The sequence below is a fragment of the Cardiocondyla obscurior genome, linkage group LG03 (assembly GCF_019399895.1).
Source record: "Cardiocondyla obscurior isolate alpha-2009 linkage group LG03, Cobs3.1, whole genome shotgun sequence".
NCBI lineage: Eukaryota > Metazoa > Arthropoda > Insecta > Hymenoptera > Formicidae > Cardiocondyla > Cardiocondyla obscurior.
In genome coordinates this window covers 4,607,976-4,630,160 of record NC_091866.1, presented here as the reverse complement: position 1 = coordinate 4,630,160, position 22,185 = coordinate 4,607,976, and the positions used below count along the sequence as shown (strand labels likewise).

The 22,185-nt window shown below is 35.1% G+C and overlaps 4 protein-coding genes and 1 long non-coding RNA gene across 6 annotated transcripts in view; 4 read left to right on the top strand and 1 right to left on the bottom strand.

Annotated features, from left to right (window-relative positions):
• LOC139113800 (calcium/calmodulin-dependent protein kinase kinase 1) overlaps nucleotides 1-15,651 on the top strand; it is a 51,339-nt gene extending 35,688 nt beyond the window's left edge. Inside the window, exons 6-10 of the mRNA XM_070675213.1 lie at nucleotides 1,736-2,096; nucleotides 2,883-3,079; nucleotides 9,393-9,755; nucleotides 10,511-10,701; nucleotides 10,887-15,651. Coding sequence (XP_070531314.1) covers nucleotides 1,736-2,096; nucleotides 2,883-3,079; nucleotides 9,393-9,755; nucleotides 10,511-10,701; nucleotides 10,887-10,941 — 1,167 coding nt within the window. The 3' untranslated portion in view covers nucleotides 10,942-15,651. The remainder of the gene's footprint in view (nucleotides 1-1,735; nucleotides 2,097-2,882; nucleotides 3,080-9,392; nucleotides 9,756-10,510; nucleotides 10,702-10,886) is intronic.
• The window catches only part of Naglu (N-acetyl-alpha-glucosaminidase), a 68,454-nt gene extending 49,123 nt beyond the window's left edge, over nucleotides 1-19,331 (top strand). Inside the window, exons 6-9 of the mRNA XM_070675219.1 lie at nucleotides 18,148-18,208; nucleotides 18,648-18,782; nucleotides 18,936-19,101; nucleotides 19,199-19,331. Of these exons, the coding sequence (XP_070531320.1) occupies nucleotides 18,148-18,208; nucleotides 18,648-18,782; nucleotides 18,936-19,101; nucleotides 19,199-19,292 (456 nt within the window). The 3' untranslated portion in view covers nucleotides 19,293-19,331. The remainder of the gene's footprint in view (nucleotides 1-18,147; nucleotides 18,209-18,647; nucleotides 18,783-18,935; nucleotides 19,102-19,198) is intronic.
• On the bottom strand, nucleotides 13,333-17,634 carry LOC139113812 (uncharacterized). 2 transcript variants are annotated; one of them, XR_011547768.1, is made up of 5 exons: nucleotides 17,503-17,634; nucleotides 16,377-16,604; nucleotides 15,821-16,118; nucleotides 15,588-15,735; nucleotides 13,333-15,369 (listed from the first exon to the last, which is right to left on the bottom strand). It is a non-coding gene; the product is annotated as an uncharacterized lncRNA (long non-coding RNA). The 2 variants fall into 2 exon arrangements; XR_011547767.1 differs by having other exon boundaries at nucleotides 15,588-16,118.
• Nucleotides 16,058-17,804, top strand: LOC139113810 (uncharacterized). The gene is made up of 2 exons (XM_070675231.1): nucleotides 16,058-16,155; nucleotides 17,052-17,804. The coding sequence occupies exons 1-2, from the start codon at nucleotides 16,126-16,128 to the stop codon at nucleotides 17,730-17,732; spliced, it is 711 nt and encodes a 236-aa protein (XP_070531332.1). The 5' UTR covers nucleotides 16,058-16,125; the 3' UTR covers nucleotides 17,733-17,804.
• Nucleotides 19,332-19,705: 374 nt separating the features above from the next.
• Nucleotides 19,706-22,068, top strand: LOC139113807 (uncharacterized). Its single transcript, XM_070675228.1, has 4 exons — nucleotides 19,706-19,959; nucleotides 20,039-20,476; nucleotides 20,881-21,139; nucleotides 21,601-22,068. Exons 1-4 carry the CDS (start codon nucleotides 19,896-19,898, stop codon nucleotides 21,830-21,832), a joined length of 993 nt encoding a protein of 330 aa, XP_070531329.1. The 5' UTR covers nucleotides 19,706-19,895; the 3' UTR covers nucleotides 21,833-22,068.
• The last annotated feature ends 117 nt before the right edge of the window (nucleotides 22,069-22,185 follow it).

Here is a 22,185-nt window from a genome sequence, read left to right as displayed (position 1 = left end):
CTAAATTATTTTTGCACGAAAATCATACGTAAGCGATATAACTGAATAATTTTTGCACAATACGTACAATATAGAAAGGTTAAAAGTCGCTCGTACGATTAAAAAGAAAAAAAACAAAAAAGAAAAGAAAAACAACGAATTCCGTATGATAGAAATGACGCACGAATATTCCATTCAAATGAAAACGCACACAAATATTCGTACGAAATAAGCTCAAAAATTATGCATCTAGTACAGCGTGATAGAATTAAAAATAAATACGAAAAAAAAAAAATAAAAAATAAGACTCTGCGATAACTTTGCACTTTGCTATAACCGAGTGAAAAGCGCAATGCTTTCAACTGTGAGAAGAAGTTTGTAGCATACGATCTTGAGGTTTGCGCCAGAGATTCCAGAGATCGTTTGTCTGGACAGTAAAAGAGAAAAAAAATAGCAGCAAAAGAAGGAACGTAGAAAGAAAGTAAAATATTTTTTATTAACAAGAGCATATTATTCCTCGCGTGAGATTTTTTTTAATAAGTGTAAAAAAAAAAAAAAGAGCAAAGAGAAATAAGCTCGCAAAGTTCACAATTTAATTTCTTTTCTTTGAATTCCTCGTCGAAGTAAGAACCATTGATCGAAATAGAGTTTAATGCTGACAATTAATTACTTCAACTCTGCGACATTGAAATATTCCAAATCGCGCTATCGCCACCGTCATGCATTTATAAATAGTATATTAATATATCGATCTGTTTCCTTCTCAGCAACATCGTTACATCGATCCTTCTTCACTGCACAATTATACGATAAATTTTCTCGAGATAAGAAAAAAAAAAGGAAAAAAAAAAGAAAAACACCAGACAATCATTATGTCAATTACTACATTGCGTCAAGAGCTATTTCTTTATGACAAATTAATTGGTTTCATGAACGAATTAAATTTTTATCGATGTTATAACTACGTAAATAACTGCATAACGCAAATAATCCAATAATATTCTGACCATAAAAAATTATATTTATAAGTTATCCTTGTCGGCTAATATAATTTGCGAGACGTAAAATCAACCTTGGAAAGCGATATTCATTATTAGACGCGAGAATAAGATATGTTATAGATACGTTATTAAATTTTACTTCGCTTATATATTTATAATGAGATAATGGCCACTACCGGACGTGTTCAAAGGTGACCATACCGTGAACTATAAAATTATGCTTCCACTCCCGATAGCGTCGCCGGTGACCTTCGACCTAGTCATCACGGTGATATAAAGCGCATTATGATAACAGCGCAGCTGAACCACAAAAAGGGTTGCAAGGTTAAGGTAAAAGGATGCGAAGAGAGTCATGAGATTATCGGTAAAACATAATTTTCCCTTTTATAGAAAACGTATTAATCCCCCCAGTATTACTTAATATTTTTCATTCATTATCAAACTATTCAACCTGAAACTTGCGTCAATGAGATATCGTTGATTTCATAAAAATAAAAATAAAAAAAAAAAATTACCCTTTAGTATAAAAATAATCTTTCTCAAAAGAAAAATTAATGTCGCGTTAAGAAATTTATTCTATCAAGATGCTTAAATATGCTAAAGAGTTTTAAATTAAATTAAATAGATGTAATCGAGAATTCCACTCAAAGAAATTCATGCAATGAAATTTCAAGCCCTGCCTGAGATCGTAAAACCCTATCGTCTGTTTGCCTTTGCACCTTTATTTACGTATTTATCACTTCGCACTTGCACAGGGTTCTTTCGGCGTCGTGAAAAAGGTCTTTAACGAGGAGGACGGCACGTATTACGCCATGAAGATAGTGAGCAAAAGAAAATTAATGAAAAAAACGGGGATATTTGGGAGGATACCACCACGCAGAGCGGGCGCCGATCCCTTGGCGAAAGTTTACAAGGAAATCGCTATTCTGAAGAAACTCGATCACCCTAACGTAGTAAAGCTCGTCGAGGTGCTCGACCATCCTGACAAAGACAATCTCTACTTGGTCTTCGAACTGGTCCACAGAGGTGAAATCCTCCTTATACCGACCGACAAACCTCTGAATGAAACGACAGCCAGACGTTATTTCCGCGACGTCGTCATGGGAGTCGAATACCGTAAGTAATGTACGAATTATGTTTTCCTAAGCGCTTGAAATTTTTGTGTGAAAAAAAAATTCGACGAACTCTGCGCGATTTATTAAATTACTAATTATTTAAATTCTATACATATTAAAAACACTGAATAACGAAGGCAACGTTTTGTCACTTCGAAACTGCCGCGTTATAATATGTAAAATAATAATTAACAAGAATTAAAACGCGTTATTTTCTTTTCGATCTTGTTTTTCGAATCTCGGAAAAAAAAAAGTGTTTTCCAAATGTAAAGATACTACGTTTAATCGCATTGCAAAGGGATACATGTCTATATTTAGCAGGCATCAATGCTTATCACGTACGCATTAAACAACAGCTAGAATGCAAATCCCCTCTACAGGCGAATTTGCGTAATGTACTTGGTGCCTGTTATGGATCACAACGTTCATCGTGGATCAATGACGAAAGAGGCGTCACATACATTACGTAAACCCAGTAACCCGCGTTAGTATCCTTTACATGAGAGTATAGTTCGGTCGCGGTGTCAGGCGCTATTCAATAAAACATAAAGCTGCTTAGATAATAATCGACTTAGAACTCGTAACACCAGTCATTTCACGAAAGAGGGATTAAACGACATATATTTATTTCTTGCGTAAAGAATCTTTAACTCTATCAAGAAATACTCTACATAATTGCAAATACTTTTAATATTAAATAAGAGAAGAGAAGTTATTAATTTAATTTTAATAAAAATCGCACGTTTGTTGAAAAGATTCTGTATGGTATTTATATTTACTTTTACAGTGCATTACCAGAAAATAGTGCATCGTGACATAAAACCAAGCAATCTACTGGTGGACAGAGACGGTAGAATTAAAATTGCTGATTTAGGCGTGAGCACAGAACTGAGAGAAACTGGAGAATTATTAACAGGACAAGCCGGCACGCCGGCCTTCGCAGCGCCAGAAACAACCGTCGCTAACGCGCAATACTTGGGACCGGTGAGTATTCACGGCGTCATATATTGCTTTTACAATATATATAACGTACGATTGATGGCCCGGCGTTTGAAAAGAAAATCCGGATCAAGCAGAATACGAATAATGTATTCTTGAATTCTAAAAATTATTGCTGTAAGACGTCGTTATCGTTAGCCGCACGATAATTGAAAAAATAATGCGAGGTCAGATTAACATACAGCAACTTGAGAATTATCGTCTCTAATGTACGGATAAAGTGTGCTGCTACTTGCAGAATAATTTTATGAGTGACCTACTTTTCTTCGTCACATGATTCATCATACTTTTCGAATCTATCAACAGCCTCTTTTTTTTTTCCCCCCTTCTATTATCTCGTTTATTGAAATCTGATTTTTCTGGACGCATGTTTTTGCACTTATCCATTTGCGGAATCCGATACGCTCGCGATGCACACTCGCAATATTCACGACAGCGCGTTAGTGAAACAGGACCAGACAACAAATAACGCATGTGCACGGCATTGTGCATCCAAGCGGCCGATCTCGTTCCGCGAGATTAAAAGTCGATAAATCGGCCGGCTATTACACGTCACTTCCACCCGCAAGCAGTGACCTCTCAAACCGCGAAGCTGACACGTGCGAATTGACCTACATGCAGCGATAGAGAAGCTCCCAACCAAGGACCCCTCCGCCGTGGCGCATAAATGTTGATGATTATAACAAAAAGAGATTTTCCGGTCGCGGCGCGCTCTCAGGCGTCGGTCGAACGATTGAATGCACTTCAATTAAAGTCGTTAAACTTCGCGTGCATCGCGTCGTCTGCCCCGGTCCCTGAACGAACCGAGCACAGTAATGCAATGTGATGAACTGACAAAGAAATGCGCGACAAAGTGGCCCTATGCAGCAACGAAGCAATTTACGTGTTCCAGCTGCCCAGTCGGGTTTATTGGGTTGGGACGCGTCGCCACTCTAAATTTTTAGACGGAAAGCACGCGACGCTGCAGATTAATTTCGAATTTCAAAAGGTTCTACATTTCACAACTTTAAGCAACTTTATTTTGGCTACTTTCCTCGATCGAACGGATTTTTATCTGGGTGGGAAATTTTACAGTATGCCAACTTTTTATTATTCGAGAATAAACTCGGTATTGATGTTTTATGATATGAAAATATGTGCGCGTAATATACGTTCATATATTCGCAAAAACATGGAAATAGTAATTGTGCCAAGCTCGAATGGTTATATATTTCGTTCTGTTTTTCTCTTTTTCTTCAATCAGCGCTTCACGGTGAGATGCAATTTGCGCGAATGTGTTCCCGTAAATATTGGTTGCACAAAAAAAAAGAAAAAAAAAAAAGAAAATTAAAATACAGCGATTGAATTTTTAATTACTACATTTGTAAAGTGTTTGAATAATAAGAAAGAAAATATATGTGGTATAAAAATCTTAGTAATAAAGAGTACAAATACATATCTCGTGATAAACGTTATTGATTTCTTCGCGCTCCGCTATATCATAATTAATCGAATTAACTTTGATTTGTGAACAAGCTGTCTTAATTCTTGTCTTACACGCGATGTATCGTACAAAAAGCCGAGGCAACTATTATTTTTCGCCATCTCTTTAATGCGCAACTATCAGGAAAGGTCATAGTTGAGTTATCTCTTAGACTGTGTCTAGATCATGCCAACCCTCTATTCATAACTCTAATATAATCGTCAAGATCTTCTCATCAACGTCCCTACTGTTTTTTAATGTTCCCGGTTTCTTTTCGTGTTTATCTTTTCTAATTATATCTTCCTACCTCGGTCGTCGATTACAGTAGGCCATAATTCGCCAGCCAGAATATACCCTTTGCACCCACGTTATAGAAGTACGACACGCATACGCAACTGAATCGACAATTGTTTGCTGAAATATGCTAGAAAAGTTGTCGCATCGCGCGACTTTGTCGTAAAAACGATACGGATCTTGTCTGATTAGAAAGAGGGATGTAAAATTAACACCGATCAATCACGTTGCTGCGCGTACGGCCGGTTCGAGAGGGAGAGGAAGAGAGAACGAGGGAGAAAGAGGAATATAATTTAGCTCGACGACGACTATAATTCTGTCCCTATATATCTTTAAGATTACTTGGCCGAGAGTACTGTTATCGCGTGACCTTATCGACACACCACGGCCGATCGCTTGAATTTCCGCTGCGTCGTCGTCGAGGAAAGGCGATATCTATAATAAGAGACTCACGACCCGCGAGACCGCACGCTCGATTACGCTTAATCAAGCCGCCGGTGGTAAAATAAACGAGCACTAGCCTGACGGTGTACTTACGTGAAAACGCGAATTTACACCAATACCTGCGAAACCGCTCGTGAGCTTTAAATAAAACTGCATAAAGCCGCCTCGAAACCTTGTGGAATTTAATAGAAATGCGAGAAAAATGCGGGGAAAAGACGCGATAAAACTGAAGCACGTTTCTTTAAACATATTTTGAATTTAATAAATATATTTTTCTTTTCGTAATATTTGAATATGGGCTAAGTACTATTCCTATTCACCAGAAACGTCAATTAACTTAAATTTAAATAATACATTTAGTTTTTATATTTTTGAATTTAATTTAAAAAATTGATATTTACTTATAAGTTGCTCCGCCGATGTACGATGCCCCCCGGGCCTGCTCCTCCCCTCAGATGGGACGTGACGAGCCATCTCTCCGCGAACGAGACACACGCGAACGCGACCGAATCAATTACTAACGCGACAATTATCTAACACTCTCGCGCGTTATTCATCGGCACTGCTGTAAAGAGAAAAATCCTGAAAACAGGTTACTGACTTACCCAATCTGCATACAGCGGAGTTGTAAAATTCTGCTGGTGGCTGTAACATAAAAAGGAAAATATTAATGTAGAGGTGCCGAAAAATTAATAAGATTATTAAAAAAAAAAAGATAAAAATTTTTTTTTAATAAAGATATAATTTAATAAAATTCATGCTTACCTATAAGTTGCTCCGCCGATGCAGGATGCCTCCTGGGCCTGCTCATCCTCTCAGATGGGACGTGACGAGCCATCCTTCCGCGCACAAGTAACTCGCGAATGTATTTCCGTAAAAAGATTAAGTATAACGTAAAAAAAGCGACCGAAAACTTGCGGCACTCCCGATACGACCGACAAACCGGCTGCGGTTTGTTTAATTCTCTGATATCGGCGATAACGGTACTATAATTTCTGTAACAGAAAAAAGATACAAAATAGAAATTAGTAACATGCTGTAAATGAAGTCAGTCTAAAAAAAAAAGTTTTACGTAAAGTAAAGTGATCCTTTACCTTCGAGATGTTGCGTCGATGCCCGATGCCTTTCCGAGGCCTCCTCCTCCTCTCAGGATGTCCGGGATGTAGCGCGTACAAAGATCCTGTAACACAAAAATTAATATTAAATTGCAGGAGCGTTCACATTAATATTTATTGAAAGACTGTTAATATTAGAGAAATAAAAGAAAAATAATTCTTACCGTGGAGCTGCTCCGTCGAAGCACGGTGTCTTTCCGAGGCCTCCTCCTCCTCCTCCTCTCAGAATGTCTAGAATAGGATGCGGTACTGCAGCTTCTCCTCATCTGAAACAGAAACGTGAACGATTAGTAACAAATTATTAAATGACGATATTTGTCGGTGCGTTCTAACTACATACTCGACCGGCAGCTAGCGCGCTCAAGGTTGTGACCGTGCGATATTTTGCATCACGACCGCTGCTCAACTTCGCCTATTTCACCCTGGTATGCGTCGCACGACGGAATTTATACCGAATCGGGTTGCTCGGAGCTTGACCGAAAGAGAATCTATAGCGATCGTTCGACGAGCTAACAATAAGATAATCATCCCGGATATCACGCATATGCGTATAACACGTAAACGGGGATTAAACTTACTTTAAAGGAACGGGAACTGTTCGCCCGTATTCTCCGTGTGAAGAGAAGGGTGGAGGATGTGATTCTTGCCGGGATACGTCTCCCTACATCGAATGATCACCTCACTTCCGGTGCGACCGCGTGCTCTTTAATTACGTGCTGTACAGTCTACCTGTGCCGAATGAGTAAGGTGGGGGAAATCACGTACGTGTGAGCGGTAGGCGGCTCGCGCTCACCGCTAGCCGCCTACCGCTCGTACTCCCACCACCTATCTCCCTACCTGCCCTCCCCCGCGCTCGCCTCGTACGTCTCATCCTCACGCATATTTTATATCTTGATGTTAATTAATATGATACAGATTTATTTTTAATGCTACATATATACATATATTTACACCCGTTCACAGATACGTTTTAAACTAATAAATCCAATATTTGCAACACTTTACCAAATAAATTTTCATGTGTACATTTTTAAATATTGCAAATATTTTTACTTCTCTTTTTTTAACTCTCACAAAAAAACATTTTATAGTTTAATGTTTTTTTTCGCGATATGTATCTGCACGAGTTTACTTTCCTAGTCGCAAATTTTATAACGCATTTTTCGGTTAACATTTACAGATATCGGTTTTAGATTTTGCTTTTTACCCTCGACAAAGAATATTTCCGACTGTTTTTTTTACTAACAATTTACTTTTATGATAAAAATATTTCCCTTTTGAATATAACGATTTTCAGTTTCATCTTCGTTAAATACAAAATGTTTAACTTTTACCGTAATTTAAATACGATTTCTAATTGTCTTTAAAAATATTACTTTTAATTTATCTTATATATTTACTCTCGAAAGTCGAAGAGATCGATAAATTATATCAAATCTATTTACTATAAATCAATTTACGAATGCGCTGGCTAATGCAACGGACGCAATAAAACGCTCTCTGGAGAAAACTATATATCTTTCGGAAAAGTTAAAAATCTAATAATACGAAACAAGATTTTAAAACTGCGATTAGATAAGAAAACCTTATTAGTCAGATATAATCTTAAGTGTGTACACGAAGTTTAACAAAATCTTAAAACGAGCGTTTGAGATAGCTTTGCAATTTTCGTATCTTTCGCATATTTTTATTCTATTCTATTTTGCAAAAGATACATATATTTACCGCTCATTTGTGCCGACAAATTATTTTAATTGCAAAGCGCGTAGCAAAGAGAGAGCATATAGATACGTAATAGAAATACGCAATATCGTGTATAAATTAATTCGTACCGCGCACATTACATTTCCACATTATTGAAATTCTAGGAAAAGCTCAACTAATTTGACGGTTAGGGAGTTTGTTTAATCGGGAAATATAAACGTACGCGTATTACGAATTCTAAGCTATCTCAGCGTGATTGCGCACGTGCACCTAGCGAGCTAACTATAGCGTGCCGATGAGATAAAAAATTATTTTCGTCAGAACGGTGGTCAGGGCACAGCCGGCGATTTAAAGTAGACGAGAGGAAAAAAATAATATAGTTAATCTTTAAAGATCAGATAGATATTATTTATGCGTCAATTACGTTTAACCGGCTGGGAGTATTTTTTAAATGTCATAGTGTGGAGTTCACGGACATTGAGTTTAGCTTTGTGCGACAGAGGCCGCCGGGTTCTCGTAAGCTTTTTATACGTAAGAAACATTCCCTTTGTGGATTTAATAAACATAGAAGCTTGACATTTACAGATTCACGGGTGGCACGCGCAGAAAAGAATTTTGTAAAAAAAAAAAAAAAAAAAAAAAGGGAGATAGAGAAAAACCCCCGCGGGCAGCAATTGTTCAAAGTAAACAGACGGTGGTGGAGAATTTAACTAAAATCTAAATTACTGTTACTCGTATCGATGTAAAATCGATTACACGTGTGTGAGAGCATGATAAAAATAACTTAATTCAAGGAGGAATATGGTAAATAGATGTTAACACTTGGTTACTTGGTTCGTGAAAAAATTAAAAAAAAAAAACGGTCTCTTTAATAATATCCATTCCATTTTATAATTTTTATTGAGAAATTTATAAAAAGGAGGCAGAGAGATTTTATTGTTATAAAAAAATATTGCAGACTCACCTGGATGCGCAGCAACAAAGTTATTCAGCTACGGCGGTGTTGTAACATAAGATAAAAAACAAATTGCAGAAAGGTTCAAATTGTTCGTTGTTAAAAAAAAAAAAGAACCTTCCACGCGCTTCTAATTAATATTTCAATTAAATTAAATAGTAAAACAGAAAGTTATCTTGCTCAAACAAGATCTTACACATTAAACTTTTTTTTTTAAATGCAAAAATGCTTTTTTTTTTACTGACTTTTAAATTTGCTATTGTAAATTGATTTTTGATATTGATAAATTGATAAATTAATGATAAAAAATATTGTTGATTTTAGCCCTGCGATATATGGTCCATGGGAGTAACGTTGTACGCGCTTGTAATCGGAGATCTTCCTTGGCGCACTTGCGACAACACGACCATTCAAGAGGTTGTTCGCTCGAAACCACTTGTGTTCCCCGACAATCGCTTGTCTTCGGAATTGCGATATCTAATTGAGGGGATGCTGGATAAGTCGCCGGAAACAAGGTTCACCCTCCCCAAGGTAAAGCAGCACCCATGGCTGACGAATAACGCGACTGAACCACTGCCGGCCGAGGTCGACAATTGTCGTTTACGGGTCACCGTCACCGAAGAGGAGGTCATAAGGCTAGGAACTCTGCTCCTCGTCAAGAACATGCTGAAGCAGCACAGCTTTCAGGTAATCGAGGGTCACGTTTAATCTCATAAATGAAGCAGCTAGTCTCTATTAATTAAAAAAAGAGAAATAGGAAAACGTAATGTTATACAACCGCTCTCGTAATGTAGCGGTATATATTCTGACGTATTTGACTTTGACATAACACCGCTTGTCCGCGTGAATATTACACGACAATTTCGACGGGTGCACATCGATAACATCGGACGGATATAACATACATTCAGCGCTATAAAGCGTCAAGAACTAATAATGACATTTCGTGCGACTGTATATTCGCGAACGCTCTCTAATAATCGAAACGAATACCGGGAACGTAATCACCAGATAAATGTCGAAGAGCGATTCGTTTAAAGTTTAAATGTATTGAATTTAGAACACGGTGAAAAGCAATGCGAATAATCGACTTCAAATTAAGCAAGCTTTTTTTTTTTAAAAGCTGAGATAAAGAACAGACAGTTGTGATTAAACTAAAAACGTGTTTGCACAATTTCAAGCGTGAAATCATTTTCTTATACTTAAACTTACGACGCTGTTAACTTTTCACGATCTATCAAGATGTTTTTTCTTCCTCCTGTACACGTGCGCAGTGAGACTTCTGCGGAGGAACCATTTTAAAGAAAATTTACATTTTTATCGCCGATACGGATGACCGGTTTTGTGCGAACTTTGCAAAAGGGAACTCGACATCTCATCCCTCGGGATTACTAGGGCATAAAACGGGGAAATAAGCACGCGAACTATTTTCTGTTTCCCAGAATCCATTTCTACCCAAGCGGGTCGGTCGGACCGGGGACAACGACGCCGTCACGGAATCGTCAACAGGACCAAAAGGCGTATCTTCTTCACCGCAAAGCGACTCGAAGAGAGATGCAAAAGCGGAACGTTTTCACGAGGCCGGAAGAAGCAATTCCGCGCCGGATTCTTACGATTGGCATATGAGCGGCAGGTGAATACGTGATTTTTCTTTTTTTTTTCTTTTTCACCAAGATTTTTCTACAACTATATTTCACGATATATAAATCAACCGATAATGAGCACAACTTTGCGTGCACCGCATACTATCTTTTTGCTTTCGTCTGTTTTTGCAATAGTTTCTTTCTTAATTAAGTCCCGTTTCATTTATGTTTGCAGACAATTATCAATGGAAAATCCTTTATCGCCTGTGACGGAAACTGAGAGGAGGTAGTGTCACTGTCGATAAAAATATATCAAGGACCATCGTCAAACGGAAGATAAATCGGGACCGATCGTCGATCGCGACTGTACGTCAAGAAGAAAAAAAAAAAAAAATTATCGAACGAACCAACGAAAAATTAATCTTTCAGACAACCGTCGTTATCGATTTAACTCTCTCGTCGCTTATATCGTCGGAATTGCGGGGCATTGCCTTCAGTTTCACAGGTAAGAGCTCCGTGAATTATTTATTAAACATATGAAAATTTCTGATTGGCAAGGCTAATTAAAAGGAAAATGTGGATCGAGGACTCGTTGAAAATGTTTCTGCTAGATCTCAAATGTTTTTATATGATTGAAAATGTAAACGTCGCATTTGGACATTTTGCGTTATATTACAGGGATATTCAGATTCAGTGACTGTATCTTTGACTATTATTGTTGTTTGCCCATGACGAAATAGAATGGACGTTATTTATAATTAATCACTACGCATAATTAATTTATCGTACGTTTCTCAAAAAAGGGAATATATTATAGAAAAATTATTATTATATTATACTTCGCTATTGACTGCCAATATTCTATTTATATGAAAAAAATTCAGTAAAATTTTTAACAACTACAACATTAATAAAGTTTAGTTTTTTGCTTTTTATCCGGCAACTTCTAAGCAATTTATACATAAGAATCAATAATAAGAAACCTACATAAGAAATATGCGGATTACACCATTTATTAGGAGTTAGCGAAGTGATCAAATATTTATAAACGTTATAGCCACATGAGTAAAAAATCGGGTAAGGTGAAGAAATGGATAATGCATTTACTGCAAAGGATGGTCCGAAATTAAGATATGCCTCGCCGGAAGTTTTCATTCCACTAACATTAAAAAAAAATATTAAAAAAAGCGCATTTAACGCACATATTTGTAAATAATTTTAAAGTTAAAAATTGTACACGTTCAATCCAGTGTTAGAGAGATCGCCTGAAAAAACATTCTATGTTTTTTATACGTTATAATATAAAAATGTCATGCTAAAACCCAATACAAATTGAAATATTTTTTCCTCTTTTTATTTTTATATTATATATATGTAAAACTCATTTTTGCTTTACTAACTTTCCACACTCGATATCAATAAAATTCAAGGCGAACATTCATCTTTACAAATACTCGTTTGGCTTGCAAAATTTTCATCATAATTTAAATAAAATAACAAAACACGGAATATTTCGTGTTGACAGCTAATTTGAATATTTTCTAAACCAATTTGAATATTTAAGAGATTTTATCGGCAAATGTATGTCTGTATGAATATCATGACGAGTATGCAAATTGCATACGTGATAAAAAATATGGAACACAAATTTTATAAAGAACTCTTTTAATTAAAAAAAAAAAATTAAGAAACTAAAAAAAAGAGAAAGACTAAATAAAAGGGAAAAGATTTTCTCTAACATTTTTCTGTTATAATGATTATCGGGGTTCTTTTCTAAACTGGATTGACAGATAAAATAGATCGTTCCTCAAATATGAATAAGACTACTCGCACATGGGCGATTTTAATAAAGCAATCTCTTATGCGTATACCTATCTGTAATTAACGGAAAGTATTTATAGATTGGACAAAAATAATCATACGACGAGAGATCGCTTATGTGCAATGAAGTTTTATGATCGTCTTAAGTGTCTTTTGCAATTTACTTATTTCGATTTACAAAATGCGTAGGTTACGTAGATATTGTATATAAACGTAAAGGTGTACGTATATTGTATTGTATATTTTTGTATAATATTCGTATTTTTTAAAAGATAGGCTCGTAAACGAAAAATCCGCGATACAACGACGCCTTTTTCAATTCGTGCCATTAAATATACGGATAAACTCTTGTTTAATATTAAACTTTATATTATATGATTTATGTGTATCGTTTACGATATTGATTTTACGATTATACACTATTACATTACTTTTACATAATTTTATTTTACACAAAATGTAACACATATATCGCTCATTTATTACAATGGCGCAATTGAAAATTGTCAGTTTTTGTGACGAATGAGCGACATACAAATTATGTGGTAATATTATAATTCATAAATTTATATGGTTTAGTACTTTAAGTTATTTAAGTTAATACTTACACATTTATTTTGAATTTTAATTATTAAAATTGCAATTTATAATTTGTTCTAAACTCAAATAAATATTTTAATTGTCCAATAATTTTATTTTAATCATTAAAATAATATATAATTTTCACATAAACAGACACTTTATGTAACGAAAATAATATCTTAACGAAATATCTTTGTATTAATTTTTTTTTTCTCTTTTCTTTTATTTTTAATGCTCTCTTTCTCTCTTGATATTAAATTACAAACACCATGATTGAGTTTGATTTCAACGTTTCAAATTTATTATTTATTTTAACGGCGCCGAACGCATGACCAAGAAAAGGCAACCAAAGAGAGACTTGTGATTTTGTTGGACCTTATTGAGACATGGGGGACCACAATAGAAACGTATGAATTTAAGAGATATAAGCTTTCAGAGCTCACGGCAACGAATAGTTCGAGACGTATCGTGTCCCGAGCCTCGCGCGTACTCCGATCTATTTCAGCGCATACAATTGCCACACGGAGACTGCAATGGATCTGTTAATCAGTTAATTATAAGGATAATTATCGAGCACGTTTTCGACTTTTATTTGGCCGTGGAAATTCCAAGCTTCTGCAAACCGACAAATTCTCTGCATTGCACAAGCCAAGAATAACGAGCCTTATGAAAGTGTCAAGTTAATCATCATGAAGGAAAACAATATACATACACTTCCTAATATATTTACATTTGTTAGGTATATTCGGCGCCTCATAAATTAAGATCCGCATTGCATCGTAATCGTTATTAATCCTAAATATGCCTGTCTAATTTTAAACGTAGGCAGCACCTTTGGAATTAAGGGAGAAGATGCTAATATGGATCTAATAATCCTTCCAGAAATACGGATAAATTGTCTACTGATAACACACACGTAAAAATTAAATTTAATATTGTATAAAATATTAATGATTCTAATAACAGCTCTACCTATATCATTTTCTAATCCGTATAATGTTACAATATTTTACAACAATCTCTTTACATTTTATAAATTTCTATTAAAATTTAATTCTGTTCAGTTTATACATTTAATTAAGTACACTTTCAGTCGAACTGTTATCAGTAGACGTTTTCCGAATTGTTACGGGTATATAATTATTGTTATTTACGTAGCTATAGTCATATAAACATTCATATGTGCATTTTACAAACTGCGATATACTCTTGATCCACAAATTGCACAAAATATTTTGTATCCTGTATTAGACGCGCACTCTGTTCTTAAATCTCATTATAACGGATTAAATATACACTATGCAGACTAAGTACACACCTTAAACATAGATTATTATCAAACGATTTAGATGTGACGAATTTCCGCACCTGGTATCGTGACCAAAAAGTTCTTGTGATGCTCAACCGAGGCATTATGAAAAATTTGATTTTACTTGACAATCAATATATTATTCAATATATGCATATATTATTTCAAACTTGTACTCTTGCCATGTAACTATAAAATTCCTTTGTCGATTTTCAAAAGTCTATATCTGTAGAGGCTTAAAGTACAATTTTTATCTTCTTAATACTTTCTTAGATGTTACACGTTTCAATTACCTATCTCTTTATATCTCTTTATCTCTTAAACATTGTCTATCAAATTCAACAAAATTTTAATTGAATGAAAAAGCAATTCTGCACCGCTTAAAAATATTGTACTCTCTTACTATTTGCTATATCTATGATAACTTTCCACAGAGCTTTCGCTTCTAGTTATATACTTACGATCCGTCGTGGGAAAAAGTCAAAATTCTTCTTATACACGTACATTTGTAGTAACTATACAAGTACTGTAATTGCTCGTCTGTGTAATAAATCCTTTTTATCTTTCCATTAACGTCATTTGCCTCGTAAAACTCGATTCGAATATTAAATCTTTCGTAATTTATTTGCGAGTGCTACTGTTCTCCCTCGTGCATCAGCCCCTTTCATTAAGCATAAATTCTCGTAAAAATTTTAATGTCCAGCTTTAACACATCTCGCTATTATTTCCGCTACTTTCTTCTTTCCTCGCGTTAATTGAACCATCATCTTTGATCATCTTTTTTTCATTCTCTTTATTATCGAATCAATACGTTACGCTCGAGCGAGAATTCTTTAGTCGTGTTTCATACAATCGACTCATCTTTTACATTTTGATGTTCGTCAAACCGCAACGATAGATTCTATTGTCCACAAGTTGATGAAATAATTTCGCAAAAATTTAGGAGAGACTTTGCAGACACATAAACGTTATTTCCTTTCTATCACATGCATCCTAGTGTTCGAACCTAAAAATAAAAGGTACAAAGATCAGCTTATTCAACAGGATAAAACGGGCTCGCGATCTTATATAAACGAATTTAAATCATTCCAATATAATTATACCATGACCGCCAATAATCTAAAAAAAATGTAAAAACTTATCTTGTGGTCGTCGAGGTTCTTATTGTAAATTTATATACATAAATTATACATATATATTTTACTCTTGTATATATTCTATTACCTCAAATGTGCCGTTTTGTTAAATAAATGATGCGTTCTAATGATATCAGAAGCAAAAAATGAAATAGCCGTTCCAAGTTTTATTTCCTCCATAGATCCGCGTAGTCACTTCGTTTGCGCTTTATGCAAACGGATGAACGCGAGATTAACTAAAATCATCAATTTTCACCATATATACATATATATAAATTTTGATATCATCGAAGCGCTGGTTTGTAGCAATTGTAACAATACCTTGACCTGTTATAAAAATCGAAGACCAGTATCGTAAACTGTTCGGACGCGACGATTTGGCCGCGAAGCAACCATGCGTGCCACGACTATCAATTCCGTTGGGCAACTCTACGCCGATACCGATGATTCGCAGAGGCGCAGGCGAAAGACAATAGGCATAAGCCACGAAAGTCAATCAATCGTGGTGCACGCGTACGTTGCACACAAGTATAAAAAGGTTTTGAAATCGAAGGAGGCCTTCAGTCGATCGTCCGAACCGTCCAAGAAAGTCATAAATCGTCTCGTTGAAAAATATTATCTGAAACATGAAGATTTTAGGATATTGTCTTCTTTGCGTAAGTACTTTAATTCTAAATTAATTTCAATTTACTATAGATACGTTCATCAAAACTATTAAATTTTTTTCTATTTTTTAATTTATATTCTTTTACATAGAAACAATACGTGTCACACATATCAAAAATAATCATATAAGATTTTTCTACCTGTAACTTAATTGTAATAATAATTCTAATAAAGTTTTATTTATTATTAATTTTATTTATAGATTACTTACTGTTCATAACGTTAATTGGAAACGTGTGGTTCTCTCCTCTGTCAGAACATTCGTAAAAATTAATACAGGATTTTCCAAGAACCCTTTTACGATCAATACTAATAAAATTTTAAACTCTCTGGTCGCACTATAAGTCACATCTGATATACAATTTATACTTGACGTGAAAGCTTTTGACGAGATTTTCTATGGAGTGGAATATTTTATCAAGCGAACTTCCTAATCGACCTAAAAAAGAAAAAAAAATTATTACGTGAGCAACAAGCTTTAAATATAATTATGTCCGTTTTCCGGTAATAGATTGCACGATTGCCGACGCGACTTATAATTTTTATGAAACCGAAACTACTGTGTCGCTGCTAGATTCAGCGAGCGTGTTGCAATATACGATTATGTGTTGTATCACCTGTCCGCGATATATTACGGCATAACGACTGATAAAAATTACGTTACGAAAAAACTTGTGCAGCAATTGAGTGAAGACTCAATTGTTGCACAACATTCCGATCCCGATTATAATTTTTTTACAGAAAACCGATTATCGCTTTCGCAAATACAAGCTTAGTGCTGAAATAAATTAAAGATAAATGTCCTAGTTTTTTTATTATAATTTTTAAATATATCATATTTAAAAAATACTTTTATATTTCCGTAACATTCGATATGTTTCGGCAGCTCTTTGCTACGAGAGTACAATCAAAGCCGCAAATAACCAAGTTGTTCCCAGCGGAAGGCCTGGCGGCATATCAAAAACAATTTAACAGCACCACAAAGTCGGTGGATAATTTTTGGGAAAAGCTGCGCACAACTTACAACTTTGTCTTTCGTTATTCCAACAACACCAGCAACGTAGAAAAGATCTTGAAGAGAAATGCAACGGATTCTAACTTGCAATCTCTAAAATTAATCTGGGCTGATACACAAAAGGCAGATAATTATACAAATCTCAGATATCCCAACAATAGTTTCTTGGAACAAGTAAAGTCACTATTCATACTAAAAAATCACGACAATAAAGAATATTCAAACAGTCTCAAGAAGGACTCGACGATCGAAATAAAAGCAACGATTAAAACGAATGGGGACAATGTAACTTTTGCAAGATCCAACAAGACAAAGACCTTACCTGATGACGACTGGTTCAACGATATTGAGCCTTTAGAGCACCTAGAGCTGCAGGACGAAGAATTAGATAAGAAAAATGAAGTGGAAATTGTAACGCCGGGAACGACCCTTTTACTTCCAACGACAATAGGTCATCATCTGCTCGAGTGGCTTGGGTCTCTTTTCGGTTTTACCTACGGCATTTATACTAAGTTATCGAGCACCGCTTGTGACGAAAAAATGTCACACTAACAATAGAGCAACAAAAAAAAATCATATATAATATTTATATTTGTATATTATATATCATGTATACAGTTATGTTCATGAATAAATTTTTGATAAAAAAATAAAATTTCCTTTTTAGAAATTAAATGTATAGTATGTGTATATTACTTTTTATCACATTTCTACAGGAAGCTGAAATAAAATATTAATTTTTCTCGAGTCAGAATTACCTAATATGTTGACTAACGACAATCTAGATAGTACGATTCTCGCCGCTGGTAAAATTCTTCTTTCTTCGAGTAGATGCGTACGTTCGTTGCGTTCAACAACTACATCGTTTTAATACATGGCGACCAATGCTGCTGTCATCTATCGTCATTCCCTTTGTACTGTGAACTAATGGAACTTCCGTTCTCGCCGAAGCGATAGGAGTGCGTTCACTCTGCTTCACGTGCGGTTGAGTACGTATGGTACTGCGGTAAATAAATTAGAAATCGCAGGTAATCCTTCTTAATAAAGTTTATCGAATTTAAATTACCGCGACGTGCGACACGTCGAGTTTTTCCGCGTGTCCTGGTGATCGTATTTAACGGTTCGGATAAAGCGCTTGCTTGATATCGAGGTGTAAAGCGAACCGGTGCGATTTTGTCGCATCTTGCAGTGTAGCTTTTTTTCCTTTAAAATTGCCAAAGTGTTTAGTTAACATGAATATTGCACTCACGATCTTATTGAGTTTATAATTTTTTTATGTGTCTGTAACAATTTGTTTGTTTATTATATGTTCTACGAGATTGTTAAGTTAGGTTAAATCTCGTGGGAACCATTGACATTTATTGGAAATTAAAACCGCTGTATCTAGTATATGTCAAAAACTGATACGTCGTTGTACATATAAATTTGTATGTTGCTTAATTGATACTTATAATATTTAATTTTCAGCCATGGTGCGTATGAACGTTCTCAGTGATGCCCTGAAGTCTATCAACAATGCCGAGAAGCGTGGAAAGCGCCAGGTATTGTTGAGACCCTGTTCCAAAGTAATTGTCAAGTTTCTGACTGTTATGATGAAACATGGTGAGTAAATTTAGAATAATTTACACAATTTCTTATTTACTTATATTCAGATAATTTTTATAAATATTGCTTTTGTGATTTGTGAAAGTAAAACATTTATATTTTTTATAAGTTGAAATGGAAGAATTAAATATACATTTTTGTTATATGTAGGATATATTGGAGAGTTTGAAATTGTGGATGACCATCGCAGTGGGAAGGTGGTGGTGAACTTAACTGGAAGGTTAAACAAATGTGGTGTTATTTCACCTAGGTTTGATGTACCTATCAATGACATTGAGAAGTGGACTAATAATCTTTTGCCTTCTCGTCAGTTTGGGTAAATATTCATCTAAATTTAATTATAAATAATTATAATAAAAAATTAAAATAATTAAAAAATTACAAATGATTAATAATGTGTTTATATGCACCAGATATGTTGTATTGACAACTAGTGGAGGAATTATGGATCACGAAGAGGCCAGGAGGAAACATCTTGGAGGAAAAATTTTGGGATTTTTCTTTTAATCTTTTAGTTAAGTGAATAAATAAAAATGTAAGAACAAAGATGTGTGTCAGAAACAATCTCTTGAGAATCGAATACTCGCCAAATTTTTTGTTTGTTTTCTATCGTCAAATCCGATACCGTAGTTAAATTAATTTGTGTTCCTTGTATAATATATTTGAAAATTTTTTTACTGTCCATCCTCTCCATCTTACCTCTGTTAATCTTTATAGTTCTAGAATTCGTCTCAAAGTAGTAAAATATTTAAAAACTATTTACGATCGTTTTATGAAATAACTGCGATTATTATTACATTTCTTTGTTAATTTATCTTGCTTTATTTAAGTGTCAAGTTTACTTGTAGTTTACTAACGAGTTCACAGTTGGCACCACTAAGCAGTAAAAGAAGCAAGAGAAATCTGTTGCACCGACACTTCCATGATATCCGTACAAGGATGTTGCATAAGCAACAGGATTAATCTGGAGTGATAGAATGATCTGGAGTCGAGAGGCAGAAAGGAGCGGGGAGTAATCCTCGATCTTTCATGATTATTCTATTGTCTCGTAGTTCACGTCTAAGTAAGCTTTATTGCTGATTGCGTTGCAATTGAACTATTCGGTGGACCATGGCCTTGTCGAGAATCGGTGGCGTGGATATGCTAAACACTTTGAGCCGCATTTCGCGTTCAGGTATGAATAGTTTCTCGAAAAAGTACTTAATTATTTCGCTCCGAATAGTTGGAAATATAATTTAATCTGTTGATTGTAGCGTTTATGGAGATGCAGTGCGCGGCTCCGGTGACGGCTCATCGGAATTGGCAGCCGCTGCACTTGACCAGCGTACGTTGTTACCCGGATCCGCCGACTCTCTCTTTGCCGAATAACGTCTGCGATATTTTTGCAAATGAGACCGGTCGGTTCGCGCCGGAGCGAGCGCGCGACATCGCCCTGTACGCCGAGAACGGCGGCACCGCCGTCTCCGTGGCGAAGTGCTCCGGGTTTCCCGAGATCCGTGATGACGGCCACATCGACTCGTACGATTGTTTTGGCGCGGTCAGCTTGAACGGTACGATGCAGAGCAACGTACCGAAACCATTCTCCTCGTGCGGCAAATCCATGCATCTTAATATGCCTGGCGGACAGTGGTCCCGTGATGGCAAATACATCGCCGAGGATATGCAACGCTCGCATTACCGCAAGTTGTCGTGTAAGAACGACCTTTGAATGGATTCTGGAGGGTAGAGGTGCTTTCCTTGTCTTTGCTTTCCTATTATTTTATCTTTCGTATCATCCTTGTCTTGGGAATCCTAGGAAATAACCACATAATACTTTAATTAAAAAAAAAAAAAAAAAACTAAGTATTAGAAGACTGGAGAACGTCTAATTAATTATGAAATGTACGTAATGAAAAGATTTAATCCTTTATAAACTGCATTATAGTTAATATTAGCAATATTGGGTAGCCACAAAAGGTTTGTTAAGAATTTTAATATACTTAAGAATTAGCAGATTCTTAAGTTGAGCTTTCCAATATAATAATAAATAAAAATTGAGCAACCTTTTGCGGCCATCTATCAGAAATTGATATTGGGTAAATTATATGTCGCTCAGGTACCGCAATTAATACATTCATAACGAGCCCGCTTCTACGAGCGACATATTGGCCAATTTACACCATCAAAATGAACTACTCGACCGGCACTTCCAAGACGTCTCAGGATCAGGAAGGTCAGACTGCAGTACCGGGATCTGCAATGACTCAGAAGCAAAAATTTCGCCTTATGTTGAGGGACTATGGAGGCACTCTTCTCGCCTTTCATATCACTATATCGCTGATGTGCCTTGGTGCTTGTTACATGGTGGTTATTAGGTCAGTCGACATTCTTCGGGGTTTATCTCAAATTCATATCGTCTCTTCCAACTGAAATATCTAACACCAACAATTTAATACACATACGTATAATTGAACATTTTTAAATAAACGAAAGATTTAATTATGAAAGAGAAAATTACTTACACAAATTATTTTTAACAAATACTTGATTAATATATTATAAATAACTCTTTGCACAATATATGCAAACTAACTTCATGATTTAGCTTTTTAACAAACTTATTTGCGGTAATTTTTATATATACTTATATTAATTTTTCAGGTGAAATAAAAAAAAAAAAGACAAAAAAATAACGACAAAATATCTGAGAAAAAAAGTATTATAGTATTGCTTACTTTATTATTAATTTAACATTAAATGGTGTTATAATACTTTACCTTTCAAGAAATGTATCGCAATATTTTTCTTGTCTAATAATCGTAATTCGTAATTTCAGCGGAATCGATGTAACGCCGTTTGTGCAGAAGTGGACATCTGGAAATGAACAAGTAGAAAACGTGTTAAAAGTATCAACGGATTTTATAATAGCATATACAGTTCACAAGCTGCTCGCACCTGTTCGAATAGGGATAACTTTATTCTTAACTCCAATAATTGTACGTCGTCTAAGGAAGCTGGGTTTGCTTAAAGTGCCAAAACAGAAATCACCGTTACCAAAATCCTCGTAAAAAAAGATCAAATATCTTATTTATCAATTATTTTTTAATAAAAAAATTTCAATTATACATTATATATTGCCAAAGTGATTAACAAGAATGGAACATTTTTTTATGCCGCAACAAAACTAAAAGTTGTTAGAAGTAAGATTTTTTTAACGAGTAAATGTTATTTCTTTTATGAACGATATCTATTGTACGTATAGGAACACTTTAACTTGTACAATTATAATTGATAAGTTTGATAATAGACATTTTTCTACTGGATAAATTTATATATATATATATAATTTATCATATTTTCCACATTATAAAAGTATAAGTGTATATATCTGTGTTACCAAGTTGATAAATCTGAAACATGA

Coding starts and splice junctions, on each gene's coding strand:
- LOC139113810 (XM_070675231.1), top strand. CDS start 16,126: ATGAAGATTTTAGGATATTGTCTTCTTTGC. Junction 16,156..17,051: donor TAGGATATTGTCTTCTTTGC/GTAAGTACTTTA, acceptor ATGTTTCGGCAG/CTCTTTGCTACGAGAGTACA.
- LOC139113807 (XM_070675228.1), top strand. CDS start 19,896: ATGGCCTTGTCGAGAATCGGTGGCGTGGATATGCTAAACACTTTGAGC. Junction 19,960..20,038: donor GAGCCGCATTTCGCGTTCAG/GTATGAATAGTT, acceptor TGTTGATTGTAG/CGTTTATGGAGATGCAGTGC. Junction 21,140..21,600: donor TGTTACATGGTGGTTATTAG/GTCAGTCGACAT, acceptor TCGTAATTTCAG/CGGAATCGATGTAACGCCGT.